Source organism: Rhinopithecus roxellana, chromosome 3 (genome assembly GCF_007565055.1).
Source record: "Rhinopithecus roxellana isolate Shanxi Qingling chromosome 3, ASM756505v1, whole genome shotgun sequence".
Taxonomy (NCBI): domain Eukaryota; kingdom Metazoa; phylum Chordata; class Mammalia; order Primates; family Cercopithecidae; genus Rhinopithecus; species Rhinopithecus roxellana.
This window is the reverse complement of record NC_044551.1, coordinates 3,824,185-3,851,200: the sequence shown is the minus strand read 5'-3', so window position 1 is coordinate 3,851,200 and position 27,016 is coordinate 3,824,185. Positions and strand designations below refer to the sequence as shown.

The window sequence follows — 27,016 nt, the reverse complement described above, 5'->3', positions numbered from 1 at the left end:
TATTGCTTTGTTTTAGCATTCTCTTCCTTTATTTACCATGTATGCCACTACAGAAGACTTTATACTTTTATATGTTTTAATAATATGGCAAGTTTCCCAACTTACAAGTCAGTTGAATCCTGTAAGTTCCATGTATGTAGCTTGTTTAGATTCAACACATTTTAAAATAGAAACTGCGTTGTAAATTGTAGTTCAGTTTTCAGAATAATTCACCAATTGCTTTTAATTCACAATTCATCTTCATTGCTTCGTCTTAGCAAACATTGATTAGCAGTGAAATCAAGAGGTAAAGTAACTCTACAGGTTTTTGAAAGGTGATATGAAAGATAAAAAAGGAGATGTACGTATACATGCGAAAAATGCTTTTTCAGGTGAGTGTGAATCAGCTGAAATAAAAAAGGCAGAATAAAAAGACAGCCCAAATTATGCATTATCTGTCTAAAGGTAAGAAAGCAGATACTGATTTCAGATTATTCCAATACCTTTGCCAGCCAATAAGTGGTGCTATTGTCACAGAATAGTTAAGTTGTTCTGCAGCACAAAGCAAAGGGAAGATGTGGAAAGTATATGCGAAGTGGTTGTAAATGAGTGGTGAAAAGGAGGCAGAAATAAAAAAAGAGAGGCAGCGTGAACCTGAGTATATGTGGACACTGTTTTTGTAGTATAAGAGGTGATTAGTACATTTTCTTAAATTTCCATGTAAAAATTAAAAGTAATTCAAGACACACCTTTCCTCATCCATTCGGTTTTCTTTAAGCTTTAGTCTCCTCAATTATAAAAGTGAAGATAGTTGTGAGAATTAAACAAGAAAATAAAAATAAAGTGTCTAATAACATATACTTAATTGTTGCTCAATAAATATAATTCTGCTCATGTAAATGAGTCAGATAACATTAAGCCAAATTAACATAATATTATTGATACATTGCTAAATTAGCCTAAATTACATGATCTTCAGAATCTGGAAGCTTATAGGAAAGTAGCAAGAAATAGGGAAAAAATGTTAAGCTTTGTCATTTGCTACTAAGAATAAAGAATTGTTCAACTCCAATTATTTTATTCTTTTGTAGGTAAATATCCGGGCATGGGCTACCAGTACATCCTTGAGTAGAGAGGCAGGCTCCACTTTTATATGTACTCTATTTTTGGAGACTCCCATCTTAAAGTAATGCCATGTTGCAAATCTTACTCTTAGTGACTGTAGTGTTTATCTTTTTTGAGCATCATTGAGAAATAATGAATAAATAGGTAAAAATAGCAAGATTTTTGCAGCCTTCACAAGCAAAATGGAATCAACTTTTCTTTTTCATGCTCCTACAGCCTGCCTTTTGGTGCAATCACAGCTTATTAGCATATCTTTCTACCAGCAAACTAAAATAGAGAACAAAGGTAAAATTCATGTCATCCAATTTTGTTACTTATTAGCCAGGGTAAAGTTTGTCATAGGAAGAGTTTAAACTGATGACTAAAATCATATGATGCTATGGCCTGGCACGGTGGCCCACACCTGTAATCTCAGCACTTTGGGAGGCGGAAGCGGGCAGATCACCTGACATTGGCAGTTCAAAACCAACCTGGCCAACATAGTGAAACCCTGTCTCTACTAAAAATACAAAAATTAGCTGGGCATGGTGGCATGTGCCTATAATCCCCAGCTACTTAGGAGACTGAGGCATAAGAATCGCTTGAACCCAGGAGGCCAAGATTGCAGTGAGCTGAGATCACACCATTGCACTCCAGCCTGGGCAACAGAATGAGACTCTGTGTCAAAAAAAAAAAGATATATGTACACACACACACACACACACACACACACACACATATGTATATCTATATATGTATGTATATATACATGTATATATATGTATATATACGTGTAGGTGTGTGTATATATATGGTGCTATATAAAATTTTTTCTTGCTGAAATGTTCTATCCTGTCTTTCCTTTTACTGCTGGTAATTGGCCTCAGACTACCTAAATATTCTCCTTTAAAGCAGCCTGCAGTTTTGGGAACTCAAAAGTATAAAAATGCCTCTCCAGTGAAGGCCTGCTTCCTTGATGACAAGTGAATTGGAGAGTTGTTTTTCCCTCTTGCTATTCAGACTTTGTCTTTTCCTAAGCGCTTCTTATTCCAAGGTGAGAAAATGACTTCTCACTCAACTCATCCTTTCTGAACACTGGAAGCAAGCCTTAAATCAAGTTCCAGCTTTAAATCATAGATTCACAGCTGAAGTAGGCTTTACATGTTCTTGGAGAACAGGACTGTAGGGAAAATCCTACATTATCTTACTCCCAGTTACTCAGTAGTTTGTGAAAGATTGCTTGACTAACTAAATGAAGAATAGTATAGGGAAAGAAGTAAATGTATGGTGGTCTTTCTGCCCATTGGCAAGATCTTGATTTTGTTTAGTAAATGAATATATATATTCATAGATGGACTGGGGAAGCTCAGAAGTACAATACTTGGTCTGAACGGGTGATTTGCACAGGACTTTTTAGAATCCTAGGAGTGTGAGGAGGTAACTACATGTAAGGGGAGGGGAGAAAAGGTGGGTGGTTCTCTGGACCCCTCCCTCAACCAGAAAGGCTCTGCTTGAACAATTTTGTAAATTGAACCTCTAAAGAAGATATTTTTAAAGACAAAAGTTTGAAAATTATTGGCACCCCAGCCTTTTACCAACTAAACCCAATTTTTGAACTTGGGGATCTGGTTCACAAATACTAGTGTAGTTCCTGTTAACTTGATAACTATCACATTTCATCAGATGATTATGTGGTCTCCTTCTATATCAGAATATGTTTCTATTTATTAATGATCAGTGGTGCCTGGTGGCTAAATTAAATAGATTAATGAAGGGTATTAGTAATTTCATGGATTAATAAATATAATTTTTTTAAATTGAGAGCTAATGTACCACAAAATGCACTCTATTTATTTTTATTGAATTATTCATATTTAAAACTGCCACATATTCTGTGAATCAGTAACAGTAGATAACAGTACGGTCTTTGACTCTTTTATGGTCTGTGATTAATGACCAAGTACTTGATTTCTATGAAACCATTTGGGTCTAGAAATCAATCACATAATCAACTGTATCTGCTACATTTCAAATCTGAAAATAAAGTTTGGGCTTGGCCCAAGCTTTACACATACTATAGTTTTATAATTCTCTAAATTCTAGTAATATTTGCATTAATTTTTAATGATTTCCTTCCATTTGTCTTTTTACCTGTATACTGAAAACCCCAGGTGTTCAAATTAGATTTTCAAAGTGAAAATTAAATACTTGATTACATTATTTTATACCACACTATGAATATTTACTAATTTTGAAAGAAAATATCCTTTTTATATATTTTTTTATATCAAGGGTGTACTAGATTGGAATTTGTTTGCTTGAGTCACTATAAAATAAGATTTCCAATCACATTCATAAATGTCCTCTTATTGTAAAACAGTTTTGTTAAAACTTGAAATTCTTGTATAATGTCTTAAAGCCTATTTAATTTAGCTAAAAAGAGTTTCATACCCGCCTTTTTTCCTTCCTTTTTGTGTGTATTTAAGACATGTTAACTCATGTTATAATTTAGATATATTCATAGCAGAATCACCTAATATTCATTTTTCTGACATTTTGTTAAATGTTCACATTTTCAGTTATGAATATACTTCATACATTGGAGACAATTTAGCTTTATAAAAAATATAGAATTTATTAAGTGAATGAAGTACTTTGAAAAGTTGATTCCTACACATCAATCAAAACCTGAAATGGCTGCTTCTTTCAGCTCTTCATAGCACATTATTACATGTACTAAATAGTCAAGCATTCATCATTTATATTTTTTGTTTGAATGGTTACCTTCTTTTGGAGAGTAGATCAGGTGTAATTGTAACTGTGCTTTTTCAGCAGATCAAAAATTCCTTTCAGTTTGGAAAATAAATGATTTTTCAACATAATATTCAAGTGTTATTTCTTTGTTTTTAAAAACAGTTTTTGATGTATGATTTCCACAGTAAATGGAAAGGAAGTAAATAAAGTAAAGGCATTTCTAAGACTTAGATGTTTGATTTGGGAATATAATCAGAAAACCTACTTAACTTTTAATTATAAATCTTCTTAGATTAATGCAATAGACTATTCAGTGTATATTTGTTGGCTGAATTACAGATGTTTTTAGAACTTTAAAGTTTTGTTTGAATATAATGCTGTCATGGAACTTTTAAAAATTAACAGTCAATAAGAGTTTATTGTCCTTGTGCAAAGCACAAACACACATTTACAATAGGTTAACCTTTTTTTAAAATTATGATATTCTTATGTATTTTCAGATTGAAATGTTATTTGTGACTTTAAAAAAATTCATTAATGAAGTCCAGTTTCAACAGAGTATTGGTGTGCTATAAACTTGCCACAAGACATTTTCACTAATATAGGAAATAGGTTACTTGGAATTGTTCTGCCATCTTTCTGGGTGTAGTTTAAGACCTTTTATCTTTCCAGATCTGAAGGGCTAAATCATATTATGTAAAGCATTTCAGAATAAGCAAGCATTTTGATGTAATGTTGGATTTTCTGTGATAGAACAATTTGAGATTCCTTATAGGGCACTTGTAAATATGAGGAAGCTAATAAGATTTTAGGTAATCCATTGAACTAGTTGGAAGTCTTAAAAATTCTGAAAGTTTATCTATAAGACTTCTATAATTGCTTTAAAAATATTATCTGTGGAGATAGTCTTCCATGTTCACATAAGTATATGTAGGACATGTCAGATTATAGAATCATCATATTTTTAAGCTGGAATGCCTCCTTTAATTACTGTGAGGTATAATAGCTTATGATAGTCATGAATAAGATGTTAGTTTTTCATTGGGTATCTGTAATAATACTATATGCAAGCTTTATAAATGCTAATTTTAAAATCTTAAATAGAAAGAGCTTATGCTTGGAGTCATAGAAATGCTTAGGTTCAAATGCTAGCTATACTACTTTAATCAGCTGTGAACATTTGGATAAGTTAACTACCATATGCCTTTTGTTTTTTTCTCATCCATAGAACATTGTTTTAAAGATAAAAGATAAAACATGAAAGGAACCTAAACACTGCTTGGTGAACAGCAAGCTCTTAATAAATAGATGCTGCATCTGAGTAACTTTGGTCAAATTGAGCTTTAAGTCATATGTAAAAATGGCTTTCAGTATAAGAATTCCTATTTTAGTGCTCTTAATTTATGTTCATTTTATTTGCAATGGTTCAGAATAACAAAGTTTGAAAGCCCACAAACCTAATATATGTAGTGTGGTGCTTGGCTTTCAGTAGTTCTCACTTTCATACGTTATGCACTGATACTTCTAAACCTCCTTTTGTATGCAGAATTCAGTCTCTTATACATCACCACTAGTCAGCAAACTGATTTAGAATTATCACCTGGTTGTACTGTTTGCTGCCACTGCTATAAAAGGAAAGACATCAGTCAGACTATAAGGATCTTATTCTGGTTGTCCTACCTATTTAATCACCATTCCTCCAACCCAGGTGCTCCTGTCAGGCATCAAAATCCTGAAGCTTGCTTATATACAAGGGAACAACTATCTCAGAAGTGTGTCACCTCACTCAGCCGAACCTCTCTTTCAACCCTGAAGTCACCTCCAAATTCCACTCATCTCTCCTCATGCTACCCCATCAATGTAAAATATCAGGCTAGAAGTAGACAACTGGTTGAAAACTACTACCAAGGATTACATATGCTTGTGGATTACAGCTCTATAGCCCTCTACCTTTGATCTGGTACTAGTGGAAGAAAATCCCTCCTCCAATGTCTTATTTTATGACCTCTGAAATTCTGAAATGTAAAGATTAAAGGCTGCCCAAATATCTCTCCTGGCCTGTGTGAATGGATTAGGAAAGGAATAGTGACCCAGGAAAGGAGAGATGCCTTTGGTGTCTCCTTCCACAGACACCTTCAAGAGTCATACTCACCTACAGGGTCACTGAAACTCTAGGAGGGCAGTGTTTGTAAGGAGTAATATTAGAAGTCTTATTTCTAACCATCCTTTAAATATTATCTTGTGCAGCTTTCAGATGTGTAAGAACACTATATGCAGAAGAAAGGGAAACCTAAATAAAAACAATCCCTTTCCATTAGTAATTTTTACCAGAATTAGTCATGATAGTTAGAAAATGATGATTTTCCAACTCTGGTACGTGTTCCACATTTGCTATTCATCATCATGGTAAGCAGGAGCCCTTTTATCTCTCCCATTTTTATGTATTCATCTATTTATCTATATTGTTTAGTGCTATGGCTTTATAAATTCCTGTTTTGTTTTATTTTTTCCAGTGGTATATATAGTGCTCAGACATTTTGGTTTCAGAATTCCTTTAGACTCCTCATAATTATTGAGGGAACTTTGTTTATGGAATATGTATTGATATTTTTTATAATAAAACTAAAGGGTCAGAACCATAGCTATATCTCAGCCCCTTGGGCCCAAGATGCTAGTGTGCCTCAAAGCAGTAGACCACGGGTTAGTGAGAAAATTGCATTCACTTGTGCCTTTGAGAATGAACCTATACCTCAGATCCCAGGTGCTACAGTAGTTTTGAAAGACCTTGAGCTGAGGAACCCAACTCTCCAGATACTCTGAGTATCTGTGCTCTGGATCCCAGTGCTGCCTTTTCTGCCTGTGAGCCATGTCAGATCTGACACTGAGAGAGATCCCCTAAGCTAAGACTCACCACTGTGAGGATAACAAGAATGAGAGGATTCCTAAAACCTGTGCCCTAATAACCTACACTGCTGCAGTCAGTAGCACAAATTCCTGAAGCCTAGACCATGGAGGCACCTGAAGTTATTGCCAACATTGGTCACTGCTGAAGATGCTGCATGGCATCACATCACTGTGGTGACATAGAATCAGAGCCACCATATTCTACTTATCTGGTGGCATCCTTGGTCCCATCTACATGTGAAAGTCTTCACCTACAGAAACCACTCTGTAAAGTTTGGAAAAGGTGACTGTACCAGCAGATGTGTAGATATCAACACAGATACACAAGAAACATGGAAAAGCAAGGAAATATGACACCACTACAGAAACAAAATAATTCTTCAGTAACTGACCCCAAAGAAATTGAAGTTTACTAATTATCTAAAAGAAATTCAAAATAATGAACCTGAGGAAAGTCATTAAGAAACAAGACAGGGCAAATAGGCAATTCAGTGAAGACAGAAAACAGTTTATGATCTGAATGAGAAATTCAGTATAGATAGATATCATAAAAATGAACAAAACAGAAATCTTGGAGCTGAAGAATTCAACCAATGAAATTAAAGATACAATTGTGGGTTCCAACAGCAGGCTAGATCAATCAAGCAGGAGAAAGATATCTGTGAATCTGAAGATAGGTCTGTTGTAATGACTCAGAGGAAAAAAGAAAAAAGAATGAAAAAGAGTGAAGACTGCCTATAAGACTTATGAGACACCATTAAGAAAAAAAAAATACACAATGGGAGAATGCACTTAGAGGAGAAGAGACAGAGAAGGGGACAAAAAGCTTATTTAATGAAGTAATTGCAGAAAACTTGTCAAGTCTTGGGAGAGATACAGATATCCAGATCCATGAAGCTCAGAGCTCCCCAAATAGATTGAACCCAAAGAGATCCTCTTTGAAGCACATTATAATCAAACTATCAAAAGTCAAAAACAGAATTGTAAAAGAAGCAAGAAAAAAGCCTCAAGTCACATATTAAGGACTCTCCATTAGACTGTCAGCAGATTTCTCAGCAGAAACCTTGCAGGCCAAGAGATACTGGAAAGATATATTCAAAGATATATCCAAAGAAATAAACTGACAGTTAAGAATACTATACTCAACAAAGCTGTTCTTCAGAAATGAAAGAGAAACAGTCTTTTACAGAGAAGCAAAAGCCAAGGGAATCCATTACTGCTAGTCCTTCCTTACAAGACACACTTAAGGGAATTCTTCAGGCAGAAACAAAAGGATGATAATTACTATCATGAAAACATGTGAAAGTATAAAAACCACTGATAGAAGCAAATAGTAAATCCAGAATACTTTAGTACTGTAAAGGTAGTGTGTAAATCATACTAATCTCTAGTATAAAGGTTAAAAGTCAAAACTAGGTTAGGCATGGTGGCTCATGCGTGAAATCTCAGCAGTTTGGGAGGCTAAATGGGAGGATTGCTTGAGTCCAGGAGTTTGGGATCAGCCTGGATGACATGGTAAGATCATGTATCTTCAAAAAAGTAATAAAAAAAAAAAAAAAAAAACCTTAGCTGGGTAATCCCAGCTACTCTGGAGGCTGAGGCAGGAGGATCACTTGAGCCAGGGAGGTTGAGTCTGCAGTTAGCCATGTTCATGCCACTGCACTCCAGCCAGGAGTCTGGGTGATAGAACAAGACCCTGTCTCAAAAAAAAAAAAAAAAAAAAAAAAAGTCAAAACTATCAGAAATAATTAAAACTACAATAAGTTGTTAAGGAATACAAAATACAAAACGATGTAGACTGTGGTATCAAAAATGTAAATTGGTGGGGAGGGTAAAAGTCCAGTGTTTTTGTATGCATCAGATGTTGAGTAATTATCAGCTTAAAATAGTAGATTATAACTATGAAATATGTTATTTAAGCTTCATTCTGACCACAAAACAAAAAACCCCAGCAGATACATGAATGATAAAGAGAAATGAATCAAAGCTCAGCTACAGAAAATTGTGAAATCATAAAGATAGGCAAAAAGAGGAAGAAAAGAACAAAGGAACTGCAAAACAACCAGAAAACAAATAGCAAAATGACAGTAGTAAGTACTTATTTATCAGTAATGAACTTGAATGTAAATGGATTAAATTTTCCAATCAAAAGTGATAGAATGGTTAGATGGAGTTAAAAAGAAAAACAAGATCCAACTATATGTTGCCTACAAGAGACCTACAACAGCTTTAAGGACACACATAAGCTGAAAGTAAAAGAATGGAAGAAGATATTCCATTTAATGGTAATCAAAAGAAAACAAGCGTGGCTATACTTACATATAATAAAATAGACTTCAAGTGAAAAACTATTGCAAGAAACAAAGAAGGTCATTAGTTAATGATAAAAGGGTCAATTGATGAAGAGGACATAACCATTGTAAATCTATATGTACCCAACATTGGAGCACCTAAATACATTAAGCAAATATTAATGAACATGAAGGGAGAAATAGATAGCAATACTACAATAGTAGCAGACTTTAGTATCCCACATTCAAAAATGGGTAATCAGACAGAGAATTCATAAGGAAATACTGGACTTGAATTGCACTTTTGACCAATTGGAACTAATAGACATATTCAGAACTTTGCATCCAACAACAACAGAATACACATTTTGCTGTAGCACACATGCATAGAACATTCTTTAGGACAGACCCTGTGTTAGGCCACAAAAGAAGATTGACCATATATCTAGTATTGTTTCAAACTACTGTTATATGAAACTATAAATCAGTAGCAGGAGGAACCTTGGAAAATTAACAAATATGTGGAAATTTAAAAATTTGTTCCTGAATGACCAGTGGGTCAAAGAATAAATCAAAAGAGAAATTTCTTAAATGTCTTGAGACAAATGGCAGTGGCAGCACAGCATACCAAAACATGGGATGCAGCAAATGCATTTCTAAGAGGGACATTATAGCAATTAATGCCTATGTTAAAAAGAAGAAAGATTTCAAATAAGTAGTCTAACATTACACCTCAAGGAACCAGAAAAAGAACAAACTAAACCCCAAATAAGCAGAAGGAAGGAAATAATAAAATTAAGAACAGAAATAAATCAAATAGGGAACAAAAGAAAAAAACATAGAAAGAATCAATAAAACAAAGAGTTGGTTTTTTGAAAAACAAAATTTACAAACCCTTAACCAGTCTAAGAAAAAAAATTCAAACAAAATAAAAAATGAATGTGATGAAATTATAACAGATGCCTCAGAAATAAAAAGGTCATACAGGACTATTATATACAAGTATGTACCATCAAATTGGATAACCTAGAGGAAATGGATGAATTACTAGAAAAATACAACCTACCAAGATTTAGTCAGGAAGAAATAGAAAGCATGAATAGACCAATAACTAATAAAGATATTAAAGAAGTAATAGAAAACCTCCCAACAAAGAAAAGCCAAACACCAAATGACTTTACAGCTGAATACAGTAAATACCAATACTTCTTAAACTCCTCTGAAAAATAGAGCTACAGAGAATACTTCTAAACATATTTTATGAGGTCAGCATTACCTTGATACCTAAGCCAGACAAAGATATCAAAAGAACTACAGGCCAATCTTTCTGATGAACATTGGTGCAAAAATCTTCAATAAAATATTAGCAAACAAAATCCAACAACACATCAAAAAGTATATACACCAGGACCAAGCGGGGAGATTGCTGGCATGCAAGACTGGTTTAACATACACAAATCAATGTGACACATCACATCAACAGAATGAAAGATAAAAACTACATGATCATCTGAATTACTGCAGAAAAAGCTTTCAACAAAGTCTGATATTTTTTCTTGATAAAAATTCTCAACAGTTTAGTTATAGAAGGGAAGTTTCTCAATGTAATAAAAGCCATTTATTAAAAACACACAGTTAACATAATCCATGGGGAAAAACTGAAAATGTTTGCACTAAGATCTGGTGCAAGGCAAGGACACACACTTTTACCACTTCTATTCAGCGTAGTACTAGAAGTACTAGCAAGATCAATCAGTAAAAGCCATCCAAATCAGAAAAGAGGCAGAATTATCTGTATTTGTAGAAAACATGATCCTATAAATAAAAAAATTTTAAAGATTTTAGCAAAAATAAAAAACCCGTTAGAATAAATGAATTCAGCTAAGTTACAGGATACAAAAATTAGCATACAAAAAATCAACATACAAAAATTAGCATTTTAATACACAACCTAACTGAAAAAGATATCCAGAAACCATCCCAATTATGACAGCATTAAATAACATAAGATACTATGGAATAAATTTAAGCAAGGAAGTGAAAAATCTGTACACCAAAAACTATAAAACATTGATGAGAGAAATTAAAGGAAACACAGATAAATGGAAGGATATCCCATGCTCATGGATCAGAAGAATTAATATTGTTAGAATGTTCATAGTACCCAAACCAGTATACATATGTAACATAATCTCTGTCAAAATTCCAATGGCATTCTATACAGATATAGGAAAACAATCCTAAAGTTTGTATAGAACCATAAAAGACCTCAAAGAGCCAAAACAATTCTGAGAAAGGAAAACAGACTTGGAAGCAACTTTGATTTAAAATTAATAAACACTTACTTTCTGATCTAAAATTTTATTACAGACCTATAATAATCAAAACAGTATGGTACTGGCATAAAAATAGGCACGTAGATCAGTGGAACAAAATAGAGAGCCTAGAAATCAGTCTAAACATGTATGGTCAACTAATTTTTTTTTTTTTTTTTTTGAGACGGAGTCTCACTCTGCCGCCCAGGCTGGAATGCAGTGGCTGGATCTCAGCTCACTGCAAGCTCCGCCTCCTGGGTTTAGGCCATTCTCCTGCCTCAGCCTCCCGAGTAGCTGGGACTACAGGCGCCCGCCACCTCGCCCGGCTAGTTTTTTGTATTTTTTTTAGTAGAGACGGGGTTTCACCGTGTTAGCCAGGATGGTCTCGATCTCCTGACCTCGTGATCCGCCCGTCTCAGCCTCCCAAAGTGCTGGGATTACAGGCTTGAGCCACCGCGCCCGGCCAACTAATTTTTGATCAAAAAATTTTTATGAAAAATCTGCGGATGATCAATTCACTTATATAACATGGCATAGTATTTGTATATAACCTATCCACATACTTCTGTATCTTTAAATTATCTCTAAATTACTTATAATACCAAATATAGTCTAAACGGTATGTAAATAGTTGTTATACTGTATTTTTTAATTTGTATTTTATTGTTGTGTTGTTATTTTATCATTTTTTTCCCCATATATTTTCAGTGGTGGTCGATTGAATCTGCGAATGCAGAACCCATGGATTCAGAGGGCTGATTGTATACAGAGATCAGCAACAAAACAGTGGTTACCTGGGACATGAAGGGGTGGCTGGGAGAAGTAGGGAGATGTATGTCAAAGGATACAGAGTAGCAGATATGTAAGGTGAACAAATCTAGAGATCTGATGTTCATGAGGACTGTTGGTAATAAAATTGTACTGTGTGTGGGATTCATGCTAAATGAGTAGATTTTAGTTGCTCTTGCCACACACAAAAAGGGATAACTGTGAGATGATGTATATTTTAATTTGCTTCACTCTAGTAACCTTTTTACTGTCTATTCATATCCCAGAACATCATGTTATATCCCTTAAATATATACAATGAAATTTATTTTAAATACATAAAGTGCGAATTTTTAAGTGTTTATTAATTCGTTTTAAAATATCACTAATAAATCTATTACATGTTAACATAAAGAACGTATGGATCACTATACTTTACCTCTTTCTTTCTCCCTGATCTTGAAGTTAATTTGTACAACTTCCTTTGTATGGCATATCTGATACATATCTTTAATTGATATAAATTTTCATTTTTAGTATTTTTTAACTTGCTTTACTGCCTCTGCTTAACAAGGCAATCTTTTTTACTTTTATCTTCACATTTTAAACACAGTTGAACAAAAAAAAGTTATTAACACACTTTTACAAGAAATTTCTTTTTCCTCAGAATGTCAGAATAAGTTCAGAAACTGAATATTGATTTTCCTTTTTAAGTTATGGAACAATGACATGAAAAGCTTCATATTTTCCATGTGGTAGGGAAAAGGATATAGGTACAATTTTAATCTCATAAATACATGTGCACATGTATATGTGTTTGTGTATTTATAATCTATTAGTTATAATAGACTGAAGGGAACAGAATAACATGTTAATAACGATATTTTGAGTCACATGCTTACAGGTCATTTTTATTTTTTTCTACTTTTTGGTATTTTCCAGATTTTCTTCAGTGAAGTTTTAATGAATCCATTACTAGGATTAAGTTAAGTGATTTAAGATATGTTTTCTGCATTCTGAAATGCCTTAATGAAAGGCAGTGGTTTTTCTTTTTTGGAAAGAAATGGTGGTTTTTAATCTTTTAAGAAATGGCAGTAACTTTTGCTTTTAGCTTAGCCCTTATATTTTACCTACTGAAATGTAGTCAATTTGTAGATGTAACATTTGTAGTCATCTGAAAGTCTGGCAGCATAGCTTAGTGGTTAAGGGTCTAGGATCTGGAGTTAAAAGACCCATGTTCAAATCCTGATTTCTGTTTGCTAGCAAGTAAATGTCTTAAGTTCTCTTAAGCCTCAATCTCTTTATAAATGAAATATATAAATTGTTTATTAAAATGAAGTAATAATAGTACCTCATAGCATTGTAAAGCTTAAATGAAATTACTCATGCAGAGCTAAAACTTCAATGTCTGGCACATGGTAAACATGCCATAAATATTAGTGCTTTTTTTTTTTTTTTTTCCCCTGACTCTTTCTGGAAATCTAGGACCTCTCCCTTCTTCCTTCAAACCTAACAAAACATTGTTGTGAACTACAGGATTTTTTTAAATCAAGGGTAAACATAATCCAAGACTTTGATATTCAATAGCCATTCCCTGTCCATAGGAATTTCCTACTGGTTATATTGGTTTCTATGCCCTGTATCACCGTATGTGTGGCTGGGCCTGTCTCTACAAACCAATGTGGTCTGCAGTGTGGTTTCCCAAGTGTGGTCTATAAGGTGATTTTAGATGACACAGAGACAACCCTTTAAATTTTTTAAATCTATTTTTATGGGTTAGCAAAAAACACAACTAGCACATTAAGTCAGTGATTACATGAATATTTTTTAGAGTAAGGTAAAAATGAGTATTGAAGAAAAATGCAAATTACTGTAAAGAAAAATATTAAGATATAGTACTCTAAAGTATGCAAAAATTGCAAATATGGTACTTGAAAGGCTGAAGTTTAGGATTCTGCTCTAGAGGCTCCTTCCCGTGTCTGTGTCCAGGATGCTCATACACTATCCCAGAAGCTCAGTAGAACAGGTGAAATCTGTCTTTTACCTAAATCCCTGTCATCTACGATATGCCTCGGGATCTTACCTTTTTTTTTTTTAATCTTCCTTCCTTTCTTTCTTTTTTTAAAAACTAAATGACCTCCATATATTTCTAAACAAAGAAATAGGAAATCTGCCATCCTCCTAGGGCAATTAGCTCAACAGCAACCAGCTTTAAAGTTTTTAAAGTTTGGAAAAATATACTGTTATATCTACAGTCTTTAAATCCATAGATTGTTGACCATTACTACCTTCCTGAATTCAAATCTGTGTTTCAATTAAATATAATATTGTTTAATATTAAATAAAACAACTATGTACTCTTTTATTAATAATACTCATTGAGTCCACCAATGTCAATTATTTTTGTTGTATTAGGACTTATTGAACCTATACAAATATTGGATTAAATGTTTTTGTTACCAAGTTAAATGTAACTTTAACTTGTTACCAAGTTAAATTTTTAAATGTAAATTAGATCCTAAAATTTTGACACTTGATCAGGTACTTAAATTTGCTCTATTCACTAGGATGGACATTTTTTTGCTATGATAAATAGAGTTGTCTTTACAAATATTGCATGAAAGCATATTAGTATAAGTAAGTGTACAGTTGTACATAATTCCTTACTCAGTGGGAGGCATAAATTCCATGCCCAATTCATAAAAATTGAACAAGTAGTATTTATTCCAAAAAAAGGGAGTAGTTTTACAGTAATTTATTGAGGAGATAAACATATCTGATTACAAAGAATTTATTTAATAAGCTAATAGCTTTATTTTATATTACTAAAGATGTATACTTTTTTAAAAAAATCTTTATTTCACCTATTTCTAAACAAAGGTTTATTCAGTGATTGTCCTGAAATTAAACTAGCTCATTAATTACCCTTCCTGTGTTTCCATACACACATGCATACACACAAACAAATAGGTATAACTTTTGATTTTTTAAATCCTTGGGAGACCTTACATGAAGTTGATAGACCTAAGAGTAGGAATAGAAAGTTATTTTTTTTGTTGCAGATATGCCTGTAATATATATGCATTTAGTAGTGCTAGTGAGAACTATAGACCTGTCTATCCTCTCCCCATGTGCTAAACTTTATTGATGTACATTTAAAAACTTATAGACCACACATGTACTTTGAGGATCCCATGTATTTGCAGTTTTATTTTAGACAATAGTTTTCCTCTCTATAACTGTTACTCCAAAAAGGCATTCTTACATTTCGGTAATTAGATAAGGACTATTTGAAGACATAGGTATTTGACTAACACATTTTGAACACTGTCATATAAGTATACTTTAATGTATGCTAAATTATAAATGCCAAATTTTTAGTAATTTGTTATGATGTATTTATATATGTGAATGTAAATAGCGTTTTAGTAAAAATACATGTACATATATTGAGCCTTACTATGAGAGAAATGCAGTTGTCATTGTTGTATGCTGCTTGTACCCTAATCCTTGTTCCTACAACTTTTACTATCAGTCCTTTATCCTACTGTAAATTTACTGGATAAGATAAGCAAAAGGTAACTCCTCTTTGTAGAACTTGGGGAACCTCTGCATTAGAATGAAATCAGCCTAATTAAATGACCTCATAATGAAATGCAGAACTTCCTGACCACATACTTAAGGTTTATTAGCCATTAATGGGTTGTCTATGAACTCCCAGCCTTTCACTTAATATTACTAAGATGGAAGAAATAAAACCAGCCATTCAGTCTTCTCAGGCTTTCCTTTTATGTCTTTCTTTCTCCTGTACAGTCACTTCCAGGAGTTTCCTGTCCACACTTAAAGGAATTTATAGTTAATAGAATCTCAGGCAGTGTAGGAGAGAGATTTGTAGGCATCAAGGTTGATTTATTAAGTCAGTATATTTAGCATATTTAGCATAGTGTAAGATTGGCTTAGGAGTGGTAAGAGAAAGGACTATTTTGTAAGGTCCAAATTTCTCTCCCTGGCTGGTCCGATCACTGTTAATGCCATGCTGCTCCCTTTATCATTCCTCACTGATGACTTCTCTGTCTCAGCTCACATTCCCCAGAGTAGGCAGGCACACTTGTTAAATAGTAGGAAGTAGAAAGCCTACCTGGTTTCTCCAGGCTCAAAGTTTCAATGAGAAAGAAACATGTGAAACAACCATATTGACAAAGCTGTTTTGAAAGATATAATGAAGACTTTCTGAAAACAGAAGAAAATAACAAATAGTTTTATGCCTTCTGTATAAACTTAAAATATGCACTAATCAACTTTTATTGAGAGATATAAGCAATAGGCATTCTCATTACATTCTTGAATTCTCACCAACTTTTATTTTACTGTTCTCTCTGCTTTCATGTTTCTGCATTGCTACTATTCCACTCCAGATATTTATCTCTCATCTGAAGAACCATAGACTTTGAAATTAAGATAAAAGATCAAAGGAAGACAAAACAGCAGCAGTTGGTCTCTCAATGTGACTCTAACAGTAACATATGAACTTAGAAGCTTGTAAGTGCTCACCTTCAGTCTACCATAGCCATAACCAAACCAATGACCAGTTTTGTTATTCTTCTTTTAAATTCTCTTAAGAGCCAGTGATTAACATGGGCCACAGAATTCAACCCATGGCTTGGTTCCCTTGGGTTTGCCAGTGTATTAGGGAGAGGGTGGTTGCAGGGTCTTGTGGTTCATTACATACTTAGTAACAGCCATGAATATTGATTTTCTTGGGTGATTGCAGCAGCCGTTGCTACCTGTAAGATATCCATGTAAGTCAGAAGGAATTGAACTTGCTATTGATTATTAAAATATTTTTTATTGGCCATTAGTGCTCTATAGGATTATTATTATTTTTTTGCTCTTTTTCTGTACATTAAATCTAGATTAATTAATTTATTTTTTGAGATGGAGTCTCACTCTGTAGCCCAAGCTGGAGTGTAGTGGCGCGATCTCCGTTCACTGAAGCCTCTGCCTCCCGGGCTCAAGCGATTCTCGTGCTTTAGCCTCCTGAGTAGAGTAGCTGGGACTACAGGTGTGCGCCACCATGCCTGGCTAATTTTTTATATTTTAGTAGAGATGGGGTTTCACCATGTTGCCCAGGTTGATCTCGAACCCCTGAGCTCAGGCGATCCCCCTGCCTTGGCCTCCCAAATTGCTGGGATTACAGGTGTGAGCCACTGCAGCTGGCCTACCATTAATTTTTGTATGCTGTGGTAAATAATTACAAATTTTTGCAGTAGTTTAGAATTTGCCTTTTGTAATATACCTAATTCAAAATGAAATCTATTCTCTTTTTCCTGTTAGTTTAATTCTTTAACCATATAAGGGGTTATGCAATATTAAAAGATTAATTGTAGTAACTACTGTATCATAGGTTCGTTTAAAAATGTATTAATGACTTTTGTCTTATAGGACAAACTATTCGAGAGAAGAGAATTGTAGAAGCAGCAAATAAAAAAGAAGTAGACTATGAAATAGGGGATATTCCAACAGAATGGGAAGGTAAGTTTCTGCTTTTAGTGGAATCTCCTGGGAGGTAAATTGTATAACAATATACAAACTCAATAAGAGCATATATAATTATATACTGTTGCTCTTTGCAAAAAAGTTTTAGTCTCTGAATGTTTGAAACTGTTTTTTTAACATTGCATTTCTTTGGAAGTTGTAAAGGTGCCGAATTTTAGTAATCAGATGCATGTACAGCAAAAAGAACTATTAAGCATTAGTAGAGCTGGGACTAAGGTGAGGCAAGCCAAAATCCTAAGATGCAAAATTTAAGCAGGCACTCACTTTCATGTAGTGACCCAGCACTTGCACAATCTTAGGATTTGAATCCTGTTTCTGGCACTCGCTACACACATGAACTTGCAAAGTAATTTAAACTTTTAGTTTTTTCTTTTATAAATTATGCATAATACTTGCTGCAGATATCATTTGGAGTATTTTTTCAACTCACAATAACTCTATGTTAACTGACCTCCTGTTAAGACAAGGATGGGTGCTTGATCCCTTTCCTAAGACTTTGAAATTAAAATAAAAGATCAAAGGGAAGCAAACAGCAGCAGTTGATCTCTCGGTGTGGCTCTAACAGTAACATATGAACTTAGTACCTTGTAAGTGGTCATCTTCAATCTACCATCAAAGTTTTATTGCATAAAAAAGCTAATTGATTTTAGAAGAGGTGATATTGCAGAAAAAGCTGGCTTACTGAGAAGAAAATGGAAGCTAGTTCACAATGAGAAGTACATAGACAGAATATTTCCTAGTTTTCCAACAGCTTTCTGGTTCCCAGTTCAGTTTCTCTCTGAGTGAAGTTCAGCTGCAAGACTGAGTTCAAAATGGCACCTGATAACCATGTTATGTATTTCCGTTTTTTTGCTTACCAGTTCCTAGCATAGTGCCTGGCACATCGTAAGGCACCTAGTAGGTACTTAATCAGTATGTATTGAATACATGAAATCTAGCTTGAGTTAGTTTTGGTATGTGCAACTAAAAGAACCTTAACTGAAACCTCAATACTTATACTGTATATATCACTTAACACATATCAAGTATTTATCTGTATGCCTGATATTATGCCATTACTTTACCATCACTGTGTTTAATCATCACAAAACCCCATAAGGTAGACACTGTAATTAACTCAGTGTATTAGGCCATTTTCACACTGCTATAAAGAAATACCCGAGGCTGGGAGTGGTGACTCACGCCTGTAATCCCAGCACTTTGGGAGGCTGAAGCGGGAAGATCATCTGAGGTCAGGAGTTCGAGACCAGCCTGGCTAATATGGTGAAACCCCATTTCTACTGAAAATACAAAAGAATTAGGCCAGGTGTGGTGGCTCACGTCTGTAATCCCAGCACTTTGGGAGGGCAAGGCAGGCGGATCATGAGGTCAAGAGATCAAGACCATCCTGGGCAACATGGTGAAACCCTGTCTCTGCTAAAAATACAAAAATTAGCTGGGCATGGTGGCACTTGCCTGTAGTCCCAGCTACTCGGGAGGCTGAGGCAGGAGAATCACTTGAACCCAGGAGGCAGAGGTTGCAATGAGCTGAGATCACGCCACTGCACTCCAGCCTGGTGACAGAGCGAGACTCTATCTCAGAAAAAAACAAAAAATTCAAAAAATTAGCTAGGCGTGGTGACGCAGGCCTGTAATCCCAGCTACTCGGGAGGATGAGGCTGGAGAATTGCTTGAACCCGAGAGGTGGAGGTTGCAGTGAGCTGAGATTGTGCCATTAAACTCTGGCTTGGGCAACAAGAGCAAAACTCCATCTCAAAAAAAAAAAAAAAAAAAAGAAAGAAATACCTGAAACTGGGTAATTTATAAAGGAAAAAGGCTTAATTGGCTCACAGTTCTGCATGGCTGGGGAGGCCTCAGGAAACTTACAATCATGGCAGAAGGCGAAGGGGAGGCAAGCACCTTCTTTGCGTGGCAGCGGGAGAGAGAATAATGAAGGAAGAACTTCCAAATACTTATAAAGCCATCAGATCTCATGAGAACTCACTCACTTCACAAGAACAGCATGGGGGAAACCGCCCTCATGATCTAATCACCTCCCTCCTTCCACACGTGGGGATTACAATTAGAAATGAGATTTGAGTAGCGACACAGAGCCAAACCATATCACCCATTTAATAGATGGAGCACGTAAGGCCTATAAAGATTAGTTAATTTGCCTGGGTTATATAGCTTCATACACGGGTAAACAGTAGGCTCATTGCTTCTTGGTTGGCATAGCATGATATCTTACATGTGGTAGCTATAGGCATTATGTTACTTTTATGCCAGCATGTGGATGTAAACATCATTTCAGTAAAAATATTTTTCCATTTCTGCTTACTAGCTATGAAGATACTAGAACTATGATAAAAAAAAAAAACCATAAAAATAAGTAGATACCAAAGGTTTTTTGAAGAAATACAGAATATAAATTGGCAACTTCTAGGAGGGGTAATTGAGCTTTCTTATTTTAGCAGACTCTCCAGTGTAATAAACTACATTTACAATTCTTGGATAATGCGTGCACCTTCTTAGAGTTAGTTTGTTTTTATCATTTTTTCCAATAATAGTATAGAATTAAGATGTTTATAGAAATAAGTTATAAATAAATGAGTAGGTAATGACTCATTTTTCAGCCTTTGAGACTTTCAGAGAGTTTGAATGAAGTTCTAATCTTTTTATGGCTGTCCTGATCTAGTAATTCGGCACAACTCTCCCACGGGACATATGTTTAAAACAAATGTATCAATCAAACACTAAACAAAAATTATTTTTATGGTGGTACACGTCAATTAAATGTGAAAAATAATAACACCATGAAAAAGTAAATTAAGTATTTTCGGGTTCAGATGAATATTATATTTTCAATTATTAGAAACAGAATACTGGGACCTGCATGTTGCATATTTTCCCACAATGTAGATTAAACAATGTGCCCTTTTTCTTCATTTATTTAGTAGTCATTCATCTATTAATGACCTCTACATTCATAGTTCTAGGGTGGGAGAAAGACAATACACTGGATAAATAACTATACTATATTGTATGTTAATGGCCCCAGATAATAAAGCAGAGAAAGGGCATGGGGAGTGTTGGGGAAGGTTTTGCAGTTTTTTTGTTTGTTTGTTTGTTTGTTTGTTTGTTTGTTTGTTTGTTTTGAGACAGAGTCTCGCTCTGTCGCCCAGGCAGGAGTGCAGTGGCGCCATCTCAGCTCACTGCAAGCTCCGCCTCCCAAGTTCGCACCCTTCTCCCGCCTCAGGCTCCCCGAGTAGCTGGGACTACAGGTGCCCGCCACCACGCCTGACTAATTGTGTTTTTGTATTTTTTAGTAGAGACGGGGTTTCACCGTGTTAGCCAGGATGGTCTCCATCTCCTGACTTCTTGATCTGCCCGCCTCGGCCTCCCAAAGGGCTGGGATTACAGGCGTGAGCCACTGCGCCCAGCCGTTTTGCAGTTTTAAATAGTGTTCAGAAAAGACTTTACTGCGATGACTTCCGAATAAAAACAGAAGGAGCTAGTCATGCAGCTAACTAGCTGAGGAGCATTACTGGAGAGCAAGTACAAAAGCCCTGAGACAGGAACATGCTCAGATGTTTAAAGAACAGCAAGAAAGCCAGTGTGATTGGGATAGAAGGAGAGATAAATTAATAGATAAGGTTAGAGAGTTAACAGGATTGTCAATCTGTGGGGCCTTGTAGGCCATTTTAAAGACTCTGGCTTTTATTCTTAGTGAGACTGGAAGCCATTGTAGGGTTTTGAAAAGAGTAGTCATATGTTCTGAGATATTTTTAACAGGATCACTATGGCAGCTGCATTGCAAATAGACTTAGGGGAACATAGGCAAAATATGGAGTCAGGAAGCTCTTGTCATAATTTAGGCAAGAGTTTAATTGTGACTTGGGCCAGAGTAACAGGGGGAGTGGAAAGAAGAAGATGCATTCCGGATCTATGGTAAAAAGTAGGACCAACAGGATTTGATGACATATTGGATATGGAACATGAGAGGAAAGCAGACAGTAATTACTCTTAAGCTGTTTTGCCTCACCTGGAAAAAGGAGTTACTGATAACTGACATGTGCAGGACTGTGAAAGGAGCAAGTTAGGGGTGGAAAAATGAAATCAATTTTGAACATGCTAAATTTGAGATGCCTATTAGACATCCAAGTAGAGATGTTAAATTGTATATGAGCCACGAATTTAGTGGACATATCTGTACTAGAGATATAATTTGGGAGTTGTCAGCAAATAAATGGTATCTAAAGCAATGAGACTGAAGAGATCACACACAGAATGAGTGTAAATACAAAATGAGAAATTCAAACACTGACCCTTAGGTTGCTCCAAAGTTTAGAGACAATGGAGACCAAAAAGAGCTGCCAGAAAAGTAGGGGAAAAAAAAGAAAAGTGTCATGTACTAGAAGCCAAATATCAAGGAGGAAGAAGTAATCAAAATGTCAAATGAGGACTGAAAATTAACTCTGCTTTAAGAACAGGGACGTCTGACAAAAATAGGAGCAAATGCATGATAGGAAAAAAAGTATAGCAAGGGAGGATTTGGAGAGACTGAGAATAGATAGTGTTTATGAGGAGTTTATCTGTAAAGAAAAGGAGAATGATGAAGCAGTACTTGGAGAGGAAAATGGAGTCAATAAATATTTTCTTTTGTTTTAAAGACAGAAGAGAATTTTGTAACAGTGATGGGAAACATCCAGTCAGAAAGAAGAATTACAGGAAAGAGGAAGTCCCTGAGAAGACAAGATGAGGCAGGATCTAGTAAACAGGTGGAAGAGTTGGCCTTTGAACAAAAGCTTGGAAAAGTCATCAATAGTAATAGCAGAAAAAGAGTCTGGGCATATATGCAGGTAGATGGGTAGATGTGTAGTGAGAAATTATGTAAATTCTCTTCTAATTCTTCCTAATGAAGAAGAGTGATTTGAGTAACTTCCTAAGTATCAATAGCAACTAGAACTCAGATTTGAACCCAAATTATCTGCTTCCAAATTTTTACTCAATATTATATTATACTGCCTACATCATTTATAATTTGGCTAACTCCTATTTATTACTCAAGTTTTGGAGTGGACATTGATTCCCTTTGTAAGCTTTTTCTGACCTGGCCCCTCACCCCCAGTGATAGGTGAGATGTTCCTTTTTTTGTTTGTTTTCATCTTACTTTGGACCTCTTCCAATCATGACACTTAACACACTATGGGGGGTTCCTTGTTTACTTATCTGCATCCTCCACCCTAACTGGAAGATTTTTTAGAATAGAATCCTTACCTTATTCATTTTTGTATTCTCAGGGCCTAGCTCAATAGTTTATATTAAGTAAATATAAGCTCAATCAACATTTGTTGAATGAATGCATTTCAAATTGAAAGTATGTTATGTAAGTATGTTTAAGGAAAAGGCATTTTGGGGAGTCTGCTGACTTGCTGAAAATAGTCTGTTTTAAGAAGAAAGACATGGAACAGCAGACCAGATCAATTTTTTTCAAACATATAGAAGATTCGATCAGGTACAGTGGCTCACGCCTGTAATCCCAGCACTTTGGGAGGTTGAGGCAGGCAGGTAACTTGAGTCCAGGAGTTCTAGACCAGCCTGTACAATGTGTGAAATCCCGTCTCTACCAAAAATACAAAAAATTAGCCAGGTGTGGTGGCACATACTTGTAGTCCCAGCTACTCGGGAGGCTGAGGTAGAAGGATTGCTTAAGCCTGGGAGGCAGAGGTTGCAGTGAGCTGAGATCGTGCCATTGCACTCCAGCCTGGGTGACAGAGTGAGACCCCGTCTCCCAAAAAGAGAACATAGAAGATTCTTGGGCAAAGATTCAGCTGTGGGCGATAGTATAGTACTCACTACTGGGCAATGTTACAAAGTTTCAGTGAACCTTGTAAGTTTAATTCATGGCATTATTTGTAGTTCTTACGTAGAGGCTCTCATATTTGTCTCTCTATAATTCAGATTGTTGTATTTATCTTTCATTTTTGTTATTTTTCTTGTTTTTGGTAAGTTTAAGCTTGTTTCCTGTTAACGGTGATAAACATTTTTTATGAGAAACCTAAAATATATGCAAAGCAGAATATACTTGGAAGAGGCAGAAAGGCCCCGATCCAATTAAGCTTTACTTATCACATATACTCATTAAAACAGAAGATTAAAACCTCAGAAGAGAGTTAGGTAAAAATTACTTTTTAGGTATATTAGACCATACCTGTCTATCATTAACAGTGTTAATAATTAATATCTCAGTTTAAAATGTCATACCCACTTTTATTGCTTTTAAGATTAATAATTGTTCATAATTATTCAACATGTCTTTCTCAGGCCACAGAAGTTCATCAAGAATTTTCAAAGTAAGCTTCATAAAATAATAGATCGAGATGGTGCTATCCCTGTTCTAGCATCAAGACCTACGTTACATCCATGTTCTGCAATGGTCATTTACTACCTTGGTCATTTTGGCAAAGGGATTTACCTCTCTATTTTTCATCTATAAAATTAAAATGCTGAATTCATAACCCTTTAAGCCTCCATCTATCTCTAATGCTCTATGATTCATGACTCAAGAAGTATCTCAGATCAACTCACATTGCAATGCAGAATCTCTGGACTTCCAGAGCAATTTGGTTAAATCTCCAGTACACTTGAATAGAAAAGATTAGAGAGGATATTCTTGCATTGTTTCTGACCTTAGCATTCAGTCTTTCACCATTAAATATGTTGTTTGTAGATTTTTCTCATAGCTGCCTTTATCAAGTTGCAGAACTTCCTTTCCTTAATGGGGCCCTCTGCCAATCTTGTAGGGTTTGTTCTCTATGTAGCTGTCACCCAACTGGTACTCTGAACTGTGAACTTACGTGACCTTGGTCTCCCTAGACTCCCAGCTCCATCTTCTTAACTTATATAGTCTGCTGGGTTTTGACAGGATTCCCTCCCTGGGGCACAACCGAAACTCAAAGCGGTAAGCTGGGGCAATTGTGAGGGCAACCTTCGTTTATTTAACATTCTCTGAGACCACTGTGTTACATTATTCAATGTCCATTGTTTTGGAGATTGTTATTTTATGTAATTTTTCCTTGTTGCTCCATCTTGACTAGAAGCAAAAGGCAACTTTTTTAAAACATAACTTAATACATTTGAGATTTGCTTGTGTACTTGCATGAATCAGTAAGTTTATTCCTTTTTATTGCTGACTAGAATTCTGTCATACTGATATATCTTTCTGCATTAACTAGTTGAAAGACATTTGAGTCCTTTCTACTTTATAGCAATCATGAGTGAAGTTGCTATATTAATTCATGTATACATTCATGTACAAATCTGTGAACAGAAATTTTCTTTCAAATAAATCCTTGGGCAGGATTGATAGGTTTTATTTTAAGTATAGGTTTGATTTTGTGAAAAACTGCCGAGATATTTTTCAATGTGGCTGTACCATTTTGTATTTAAGTGTAAATTTGATTTTATAAAAAATTGTCAAGATATTTTGCAATGTGGCTGTACCATTTTGCATTCTCATTAGTAGTGCATGAGAGTTCAAGTTGTTCATCATCTTCTCCAGCCATTGCTGTTGTCAGTTTCATTACATTTAAGCCATTCTAACTGATGTGTTTTGATATCTTATTGTGGTTTTAATTTTTATTTCTCTAATGACTAACGACCTAGAGCATCTTTTCATGAACTTATTTGCCATTTGTATATCTTCTTTGGTGTACTATTATTTATATCTTTTTGCCCAGAATTTTTTAATTAAAAAAATTACTTAGTTTTGAGAATTTCCCATGTATCATAGATACAAGTCCTTTATCAGAAATATGATTCGCAAATATTTTTTCACAGTCTGTGCCTTGTCTTTTCATTCTCTTGACAGTGCCTTTCAAAGAGCACACATTCTTAGTTATAATGAATTCCAGTTTATCACTTTTTTTCCTTTTATAAATCATGGTTTCAATGTTGTATGAAAGAAATCTTTGCCTAACCTGAGGTCAAGAATATTTTCTCCTGTGATTTCTTCTAGAAGTTTGGGGTTCTACAGTTTTGGGTTTTACACTAAAGTCTGTGATACATTTTGAATTAATTTTTGTGTAGGTATCAATTTCATGTTTTCACGGCAATCTAATTTTCCACCACTGTTTTTTTTAAATGAACACTATTTTTTCCACTGAATTGCCTGAGCAACTTTGTCAGACATCAATTGACTACAGATGTGTCTATTTCTGCATTTTTCTATTCCATCCATGGAGTTACTTATTTATCCTTTTGCTAGTGCTGATTATCTTGATTACTGAGGCTTTGTAACAAGTCTTGAAATAAATCATTTTGAGTCTGCCAACTTCTTTCCCAAAATTTTTGTCTTGGTTAGTCAGGGCCTGTATAATGTTTTTACACTTTGTGTGCAGTTTATTATACATCAATCATACCTCAATAAAGCTGTAAAAGAATAATGTAGCCATCTTGGAAAAATAAATTACTGAATGAGGATAGTAATAATGATACAAGCAGGGGATATAATAAAAAAGTGTCAGAACTGACCCTTTTCCCAGTCTCAGGATTTGACTTAATCCAGAAGACTGTTTGAAACATGGATTTGCCCCAATCTCTTTAAATGAAGAACCTCTTTAAATGAAGAACCTCACCATAGATTAGTCTTGAGATACTAAGTTATATAATATGAAGTTATCCCAAGTAACAGATCAAATATAAAGATAAAATGCCCAGACAAACCTCTATAATTTTTCCAGAGATATTTAAAGTTGTGTCATATTCAATCCAGGACTTTCCAAAATTTCTTTAAATTTAATGATAAATGTTTTGAAATCTTTTCTGAGGTTTCTTAATAGCAAAAGCAAAAACTTACATACCATTGGGAATCGTTTGTTCTTCCTGTTGTGATAAAAATGCCTGTAGTAAAAACTTTAACAGAAATAAAGAGCAATCTAGCAAGGAACTAAAATATATTTCTTCATCAGCATACGTTATTGGAAAGCCAGCAGAAAGCATGGCTGAAGGAACAAAGTATGCAGGGCACTGCACTGCCAAATGGATGTTAAAAATGTTTTTACCGTGTCTTCACTTATGACAGAAAGACCATACTTCTTAATTTTTGTTAGTTCCCAAAGCAAAGATAAACTGGAGAAGATATAGCCTCAACAGTAAATGACCCACTTAATAAAAACAATGATTCACAGGCGAAAAAAATGTGCATGAGTATAAGTATTGATGGAGCTGCTGCTTTAGGCTGCAAGGACCTAGAATGAAGTTACTGAGATCGTGCAAATAGAATTCATCATTCTTGGGGAAGAAATAGAAGCCAAGAATGCACATGTATACTTTATTTTTTAGAGATAGGGATCTTGCTATGTG

General features: G+C 34.9%; 1 protein-coding gene across 1 annotated transcript in view; it reads left to right on the top strand.

Moving 5' to 3' along the window:
• Window positions 1–27,016, top strand: part of LOC104681637 (NADH dehydrogenase [ubiquinone] 1 alpha subcomplex assembly factor 2) — a 156,439-nt gene that overhangs the window by 103,316 nt on the left and 26,107 nt on the right. The window contains exon 2 of the mRNA XM_030927355.1: window positions 17,558–17,647. Within this exon, the coding sequence (XP_030783215.1) occupies window positions 17,558–17,647 (90 nt within the window). The remainder of the gene's footprint in view (window positions 1–17,557; window positions 17,648–27,016) is intronic.